Below are 9,325 nucleotides of genomic sequence, written 5' to 3'. Positions count from 1 at the left end.
CACCAACAATACAAGCGCGGACTTACTGAACTACGCACATGGGCCGTCACCAACACCAGGCTGGCCTACAAGGCTAACATGGTCCTTGGGGGCTACCCGCCTCCAATTCCCGAACGGTCTTTGCCTCGGGAACCACGCTCCATCCTCACCCAACTGGCCTGCTGAACAGCTACAAACACTGCCTCGACGGCAAAGTTGCCGACATCTGCCCGGACTGTGGCACCGGGCCACGCGACACGCAGCACCTGTTCAACTGCCCGGCGCGCCCTACTACGCTCACGGCAGAAGATCTATGGCGGCGACCGACCGAGGCGGCCGCTTTCCTACGGCTATAACGCTTTTGCGCGATTGTCTACGTCGACGCAGCAAAACTGTCGCGCTGGCTATCACAACAACATACCCTAAATGCAATCTATTCCCCTTGTTCTCGTCAACACCTGTGCGGCAGTATTCTGGCCAAGTTTCCCCCGCACCCCTCTCCGTGACTCGACTAAACTAGGCAGTAAATACAATCTTTTCTCCTAGTAGTAGTCACCGCTTGTGCATCAGCATTCCAGACCAGCCAGAGAGCCTTGATGAAGCCTTATATTTGCATTAGAATTGATAACTACAATTTTCCACTCAACTCTTGACAGCGCTGGGGACAGAGTGGTGTCTCCTAGCTGGTTCAACATAGAGTACACTAAGCAATCTCTTCTAGCTCGAGTCAGCACTCGTGCGGTCGCAGCCTTCTGGATCCACCGGAGAGCCCTGTTGCAGCCTTATCTTTGCATTTAGCATGAACAACGCCGGGGTCGCTGACTGCTGTCTCCTCGCTGGTACAAGATACAGTAAATACAATCTCTTCTCCGAGTTACAGTCACCACTCGACCAGTAGATTTCCGGATCGGTTGGAGAGACTTGTTACAAGCTTATCTATTCGTTAACAAGATTGATAATTAACTACAAGCTCGCCCTCCCCCACCATGACAAAAGCAGCTGTATGTCGATGATGGACTGGAGGCATGACTCGGCACGCTGGCTCCACCACTTAATTAACTACTAAATAAATTAGCATAGAGAGCTTGCGTGCTCGCTTCGAGTGACGTCGTCTTGTGAGCTTGGATTCATTAAGAGCCCATCTTTACCTGCCAGCCTCTCAACTATTTGGGCTGCAAATATAGTTTAGTCATTAAAAAAAAAAAAAAAAAGTCTACTTTTAAGACAAAAGGACCGTCTTGACAGGAAGCATCTCATCCCCGTGGTAATAAACGGTTTTATTGGGAGCTTGGGAATTCAGCACTTCTTCAGCACGTCCTGACGCGTGTGACACGTGGCGGTTATAAATAGAGCACTTGGGCAGCTGCGGCCAACCATTGGCAGAGTCTCGGGTCTTGGCGGCGGGTGAAGACGAGGGCCAGAGGCCTTGGTCTCTGGACGGCGACCAGCTGGTAGTGCGGGAGAGGTGTAGGTCCAAGTTTGTGTGTGACTGAACATGACTGTCACTGGTATCGGTCCAATTCTGATTTGTACCAAAGGATGATGATGATTTCCACTAAGGGTGTTCTACTTTTGAGGTTCTACTGTTTTATGTATTTTTGATAGAGTTCCAACGAAATTGCTGCAACAGTCCAGACGCTCCCGTTTGAAGAGCCGAGTTTTCTTCCACCAAGTCTGCCGGGCAACGAGGCGCCGCTCGAATTAGGAACATAGCTCGGTACCACGGGTTCAGACGTGCCCTCCACACTTCTGAACAATGAACGTGGATGAATTTTGGAACTGTCCAAGTATCAATCGATATCAATCTTCAGATGATTAACATTTGGATCAACCTCCCTTCTCCAGGGCCAGTTCAGAAAATACTGATGATTTTTATTTTTTAATATGCCTCCATCATGGAAATTGCTAAATCTAAGTTTCACTCTCATTACGCCGGTATGGATCGCCACCATTTCCAATGCGTTGGTATCAGTATTTTAATCAAATTGCCTGCAACGGGCCCACTATTGCCGCTACCGACAATATTTGGATATCAAATTGTTGGTATCCATCAAAATCAACAACTTTTATGCTGTGTCGACATTGGCTCTCTCCAACCTGCTCCCTGTTTGCAGCCAAGCCAGAGTGGATGCGTTCCATATGTAAACGCCACCGCGGCGTAATCTCCAGAGTCACACTTGTGCACGCGTGGCGTCACGCGACGTGTCCAGAACAGGACTTGGCAAACCGAGAGGATTCCGGCGTCTCGGATGGAGCCGTCACAACATTATTAGCGGCTGCAGGACACCGTCAGCATCCATCCAGTGAACTCACCCACCCGCTGAGCCCCTCTCGGGCTGTAATTCGCCGACATTTCTGAAGGGGGAAGGCGGGGTGAACACACAAGACACGTAGGGCCAACTCCCTGCTTCGGTGTCATGTCTCAGGACTTAAAAAAGGGCGCACTAGTGCACACAAACAGATAGGGAGGCCTCGGAGCTTGACTCCCTCCCCTCCCTTTTGGCGTGAAGCACAGGAGCTGCCGAGGACCACGTTAGACCGAGACAGCGGGGGAGGGGCGGGTCAACTTGTAATGCAGATTTTTTATTGTTGGTCGGAGGGGAGCGTTGGTGGAAGGGTAGGGACAGGGCGCCCTATAAATAAATAAGATGCCCAGCTGCTATTTACAGATAACTCGTTTGCCAGCGTGCAACCGAGAGCTCAGTGGAATCCCAATTTCCAACACTTAGACGTGGGTCTGACTCGGAGGTCGAGGGGCTAATAAATGGAACTACAGTGCCACCGAGTGGGAGGCTACTAGTATTGAAGGAACTGCAAGTGAAAGTAGCGTTGCCAGAACATTTGTCTGCAGTAAATTTTTATTGAGCAATAAACCCCCATGAAATGACTTTCTTTGATATACAAAAAACATTTGATAGTAGAATTAGATAGCTCATTCAACAAAATATCGAATCAATATTGAAAAAGATTTTTTTTTTTAATTTTGGGTGCTTAATGTCTCCACATTTCTAGCCCATTGTCACTTGTGGAAGGTCAAAATATTTAAAAAATGAATACATTCAAAAAATGAAAAAAAAAAAACCCAAGAAATAAAAAAAGTACATTTTTCTATGCATTTAATTTTTCATTTATATCCCCCCCAGACTTTTCACACAGCCCAATTTGACTTCCAACATAATGTGAGGGCTCAAGGATAAGCACGTTTTCTTTTGCAAATTAATTTTTGTAATTAGAAATTAGTTCATGGACAGCAGTTTAAAAATTGTCAAATATATGCCCCTTTATGCTTCAACTAACAATGTGCAATGCGGACAAAAATGTACACAATTTTATATCCTAATATAGTATTTTCTTCCTTGAAGATTACATGAAATGAATGACCATTTTCTGTAATCTTTGTTTCCATTTACTTACAAATGTATATTTTATATCACACAATACAATAAAAAATACAAGATTAAAAATACCGTGCCGTATAACCACTTCAATGAATTCAATAGTGCTAAGTATGCCGACAATTTTTCCAATAAATCTGCTAATAATTGGTTTCACATATTTGAGTTTTACAAACAAGTTTGTCAGCTTGTTCTGAAGGTGAGACTAAATTCCAAATGTGAACATTAACAGGATCACGTAAAAGGAGTACGAAGATGCCGATTACTCAGATATTGACTAATGCAGTTGTTTTTAAATGTTATGATGGGGGGGCACTTTACATTAAGTTACGTCCAGCTGAAAATTTCATCTCCAAAAAAAAAAAAAATATATATATATATATATATATATACACATTGGCAATACACAAAACTGTCATCTTCACGTAGTAACATTGTATGACAGGATTTCCATCATTGTGCCCATTTATCCATGATATATATCATATTTCACAGGTCTGGCTTCAGGTTACTGTGTTAGCGACTTGAAATTCAATTCAGGTAAAAGACCCTCTGGTCAACTTGTACCCAAATACACAGATATGCATACAGGAGAAAATAAAAGGTTTACTCCCAAAAATGTTCATTAATACATCCTTAGCATTGAAGTGTCAAACTGACCTCATTTACACCAATTATGTTGTAGGTCATAATTCCCCTTCGAATTGAGACTTCTCCTTGGCTCAATTAATCTAAATGAACATATACAACGAAAATAGCTCAGTACAAAGGTTTGCAATTGGGTTTAATCAATGTTTATTCCATTTTTTTATTTTTAAATCCACTTCAGAACCTCTTGGATAATTAAATCGTGCCTCTGGTCATACTGACCCCAGAAGATTACTGCAGTTACTGATAATTGTAACAGGAGTTTAAACAACAAGTGAAGGCCACAACATTATGCACAACCAAGTAAGATATGTATTTTTTTCGTCATTACAATATTATGACTACTTACAGGCTTGTTGAAAAGAACACTCCACTTTTTGCTTTTATTTTGAATCTCTGGTGTGCACATTATCTGTTCCGGGACACCAGTAGCAGCACTAATAGCCACCTAAATCTGAAATAGAAATTACAGGAAGTTGACCTGAACCAAAACACAAAAGGCAGAACGTGCAAAAAAAAAAAAAAAAAAAAAAAAAGCCTCATTACCTTGGCTTCCTCAACGCTAGCCCTCAATTAAAATCTGCACATCTGAGGTAACAAAGAGCATGAATAAGCTCGATTTCTCTCTCGTCATGAAAGAACTTAAATATCCCGCAAAACACACGTTCTTAGTTTCTTCAAAAATATTTTTTTTTAACTATTCACACTTTGTACAAGCGACTAAACGAGAAGGGTTTGCTGGGAGCTAACAAAAAGACCCCCCCCCCCCAAAAAAAAAAAAAAAAAAATGCCAAATGTGGCCAGTTCACTGTATTCTAAGTCCAGTAACTTAAATACATGACACAAAGTAATCGGGTGTCCACAATCTTGTTAGTCAACAGTGATAGAAAAAAAAAAAAAGGTGGCCAGACAAATCAAACGTTGAAATCAGGCGACAAATTTGTTTTTGGTGGTAGATCCGCTCTTTGTGGCGGTGTCGGCGTGTGACTGGTAGCCGATGACCACTTTGGAAGGGACGCCGAGCCGCTCTTTGTAGACGCGCCTAATAAAGAGAAAAACAGTAATCAGACACGAGATGAAAAAAAAGAGGGAAAAACAGCCTTCCTGTGCTGACCCTATGTGCGTGATGGCCTCTTTGTTTTCGTAGTCTGTGGTCCAGATAGCAATCTTGTCCCCCTTGGCTCGTACATTGATGACGGCGCCGCATACGTCGTCGCTGTGGTCGTCAAACGCTTCCCCCACGAGACAAAGGAGCTGCAGCACAGGGACGTCCTCGCATGAGGAGCGGCGCGAGAGGACACGGCGGGCACGTGCCAAAACAGGAAAAACATACCGTCTCCAACCAGAACCGGTCCAGGTCGGCCTTGCGCTGCTGCTTGGACAGCGTGATGAGCCAGCGGCCTCCTCGCCGGTTGCGTCTGTCCTCCCACATGGGCTCAATCCCATCCTGTTGATGAAAGGAACACTTGTAGGCACGCTGTAGTAAAGTGGACCTTAAGGAGTGTAACACGGCAGCATCTGGTTCTAAAAACCGAGCAATGGCGTCAACAAAAAATTGACTAACAAAGGTCAAGAGTATAACAATGGGTCAGCTGCAGTCGAGTGGAGGTAGAATACAGTTGAAAGAATGAGTACAATTTTTCTTTAATACATCTGGAAAAATTTCACACGGTGGGAATTAGCTGGTAAAGCGTTCGCCTCACAGTTCTGAGGACCCGGGTACGATCCCGGCCCCGCCTGTGCGGAGTTTGCATGTTATCCCCGCGCCTGCGTGGGTTTTCTCCGTGCACTTCGGTTTCCTCCTGCATCCCAAAACGTGCAACATTAAGTGGACACTCTAAATTGCCCGTAGGTGTGATTGTGACTGTTGTCTGTCTCGGTGTGCCCTGCGATGGACTGGCAACCAGTCCAGGGTGTACCCCGCCTCCTGCCCGTTGACGGCTGGAGGATAGGCTCCAGCACTCCCCGCGACCCTCATGAGGATAAGCGGCAAAGAAAATGGATGGAAAAAAAAAATTCTATTCCATTTTTTCTGTCAATAAGGATGCGTGTACATTTGGGGGAGGGGGGATAAATTAAAATGCCTGCAATATAACAAAAGCATTAAGAGCTCAACTTCAGCAAACAGTTAAGCCAAAAAAAAAAAAAAAAGGCAGCGGATTTGAGTCAAAGTAAGAGAACCACAATGAAGACCAAGAAAATGGGCCCACTGCAGCAAAATGGAGACTGTGGAGTCCAACACCACATGAACCAGGGCTAAGGTCCAGTAGCACTTACCGTAATTCCCGGCCTACAGAGTGCACCTGGTTATAAGCCTCGGTACACAGAAAGCGTTTAATGCTAGCGCGGCGCTAGCTAGCTAGTGTGAGCACGGCGCTAGCGTTAAACCAGGGCTCAGCAACTCTTTTGAGGCTGAGGGCTACTTCGTGAGCACCAATCGTATGAAGGGCTACGTGACCCGTTTGCTGCAAATTTCAGACTCAGTTCATTACATGTACATAGAATTGGGTTTTTTTTTGTATTTATTGTAGTAAATGACATTACAGGTATTTTAAATTTTAATTCACATAAGCAGGTCAGAATCAGAATTTAAAGCGCAAATAATAGTAATTTGTGGCCTATGGTATTTGTAGAACATACCTCGCGGGCACCTTTTCTGGTCCTCGCGGCTACCGTTTGCCCGCGGGCACCGGGTTGGTAACCCCTGTTAAATTTTTTGTGTACCGAGGCTTATAACCAGGTGCGCTAACGCTAGCAAATTACAGTACTCGCATCAATAAGTCAGAAAAATGTAAGCTGAAGAAAGTATGATCAATTATACGGGAGTAAAAAAATGGGAGCGCTCCAGCCAAGTGGAGACTGTGGAGTCTGCGAAATCACAAAATTGGTTGAGGACAGAAGTGACGAGATACCGCCACCAAAACAAGTACCAGTTATGTATTTGAAGTGGGCCAGCATGCTACGTATTCTTACCTTAAAGAGTGAATAGTCACAGCCAGACATCAAGTTACTGGACAGCTGGATATGATTATACAACCTGGAATTGGGGGAGATGGGTGGGGGTGGGACAAATATTACATAAATAACGCTAACAGTTTGCTCTTCACATCAACTTGGTAATACTTACCCCCAGAAGTCTTCCACCGTGTCAAACTTTGAGATGAGGCGGAGATTGGCTTGCCATGACTTGCTCTTGTCGTTCTTGAAAAACCAAAGGGCCCACCTGCACACACACGCACCACGCGTTCAAAACGCACATCAAATGACCTTATTCGAACCCAACTCTGTGTCTCCCCACCTGTTCTGCAACGGATGCTTGATGTACAGTTCTGGATTCCCGACCAAACCTTGAACACTTTTCTTGCTCTCTTCCTTCTCAGACTTTGGGGTGATGGAGGGTATCGCCTGCAGAACAGGAAACCACAAACATTGGAAAATAAAATGAAAATCAGATGGAAATACTCCAGAGGTCATATGTATTTGTATATTTGGCGCTAGCTGATTTGTTTGAGTCTAAATTCCATCAGATACAATAACAGGACCGCTAATAGGTCCTATATAGATAGATAGATAGATAGATAGATGGAAAATACATCACCCAAATTAATCCCTGCATCGAGTACTGCAGCGTGAGGTGAGATGCAAATTATTAGCTATTTTGGGAAATTCATTTTCCAACGATAATTTTGTGCCGAATGTGGAAATAAGCAAATGGATAAGTTTCCAATTACGCCATCTTGTGTGTCATCAAAGAACACGGGTGACAGGTGAAGCGTTTAGTTTTTTTTCTATGTTAATTTATCCGATTGGTCTAAAGGTCGTGGTGACACAAAAGATGGTGTAATTGGAAACCTATCCATTGAATAATAACGTTATGATATCACTGCATTAAATTAAGACTATATTAGTTAACATCCATGTTAACGAGGAAGGCGGGCAGTGAATGAGACTTTTGTTAGTTGCGTGACAAATCAGAGAATCAATCCAAAAAAAATAAACAGTTTTAATTTTATTTTCTTCGCTGTGAAATCGTCGAAAAGTAGGAAATTAGTTTTGCGAATTCACGCAGACTTTGGTTCCACAGAAAAAAGGGAAAAGCTTTGAGAAACCACGTACCAAGCATGAAACTCTTATCGGTGACGCTCCGCGTTAATTGAAATCACACGTGCTTGTTCCTCACCAATCATATCAGTTATGTGACATCATATAAACGCGATAAAAGACAGTTCTTCTTGGATTTTTTTTTTTTTTTTTTGTCGCAGCACCCTGGACAGAGGCTGTTACTAGCTCAGCAGCCAAGCAAGCGAGCGGAATATCTGCCATTTAATACCATTTGGGATCACGTGAGCGGCCTGGCTCGTTCGGCGTCTAAATTTTCAATAAACGCGTCTTTGTCCGTCGGACACAGAGAAAGCTGTGAGCGACGGAGACGCGTCTTTACAGCAACGTTCCTCGCAACACTCACCATGCAGGCGGTCGCCATCTTGTAACCCTGCCTTTGGTACTTCTTTTTTTTCCCCCCTTCTGTTAAATAAATTGATTGGACCAGCTGCGGGGCTTTATTGCGCATGCGCAACGTGGCCATACATTCTGAACCGGATGTGTAGTGACGTATAAGGAAGTAGACCGGTGCCGGGCAAAGTCTGGCCACCGAGAAAATGGACATAATAGCAGGAAAAAAAAAATAAAATTCCAGATATAAATATTACATTGAGGCAGCACGGTGGGGTAACTATTTAGACCGTCTGCCTCACAGTTCTGAGGACGGGGGTTCAGATCCTGTCCCCGCCTGTTTGGTTTGCAGGTTCTCCGCGTGCGTGCGTGGGTTTTCTCCGGGCACTCCGGTTTCCTCCTACGTCCCAAAAAAAGGCAACAATTGGAGTGTGATTGTGAGTAGTCACTGATGTTGTAGTGGTACACACGCCTGGCTTCGGTGCGGGCATCGTGGGATCAATTCCCGCCCATGAAGGTGATCCCTTGTGAGGATAAGCAGCTTGGATAATGGATGGATGCGATTGTGAGCGCGACTTGTTTGTTTCTATGTGCCCTGCGATTAGATGGCAACCAGTTTCGGGGTGTATCCCGCCTCCTCCTCGATGATATCCAGCACCACCTTGTGAGGATAAGCGGCTCAGAAAACGGACGGATGTATGGATACAAATGCCCTCGCCCTAATTTGTTTTTTAAAAAATGAAGCCAATTCGTCATTTATCATTAATTTTCGTTAACTATTGCATTTTTTTCTGAATAAAACACAAACCATCACCTTGGCGCAATATGTTTATTTTATTCTACTTTTTAGA

The 9,325-nt window shown here is 44.2% G+C and overlaps 1 protein-coding gene across 2 annotated transcripts; it reads right to left on the bottom strand.

The window, feature by feature from the left end:
• Positions 1-4,873: 4,873 nt before the first annotated feature.
• Positions 4,874-8,607, bottom strand: LOC133508304 (eukaryotic translation initiation factor 4E-1A-like). Of its 2 annotated transcripts, none has more exons than XM_061834136.1 (7): positions 8,488-8,607; positions 7,321-7,427; positions 7,150-7,245; positions 6,996-7,059; positions 5,356-5,469; positions 5,137-5,276; positions 4,874-5,064 (listed from the first exon to the last, which is right to left on the bottom strand). In XM_061834136.1, exons 1-7 carry the CDS (start codon positions 8,605-8,607, stop codon positions 4,950-4,952), a joined length of 756 nt encoding a protein of 251 aa, XP_061690120.1. In that variant the 3' UTR covers positions 4,874-4,949. The 2 variants fall into 2 exon arrangements, with proteins under 2 accessions (XP_061690120.1, XP_061690119.1); XM_061834135.1 differs by having other exon boundaries at positions 5,137-5,280; positions 5,357-5,469.
• Positions 8,608-9,325: the final 718 nt, after the last annotated feature.

The sequence above is a fragment of the Syngnathoides biaculeatus genome, chromosome 11, assembly GCF_019802595.1.
Source record: "Syngnathoides biaculeatus isolate LvHL_M chromosome 11, ASM1980259v1, whole genome shotgun sequence".
In the NCBI taxonomy this organism is placed as follows: Eukaryota; Metazoa; Chordata; class Actinopteri; order Syngnathiformes; family Syngnathidae; genus Syngnathoides; species Syngnathoides biaculeatus.
This window is presented reverse-complemented; position numbering and strand designations above follow the sequence as displayed.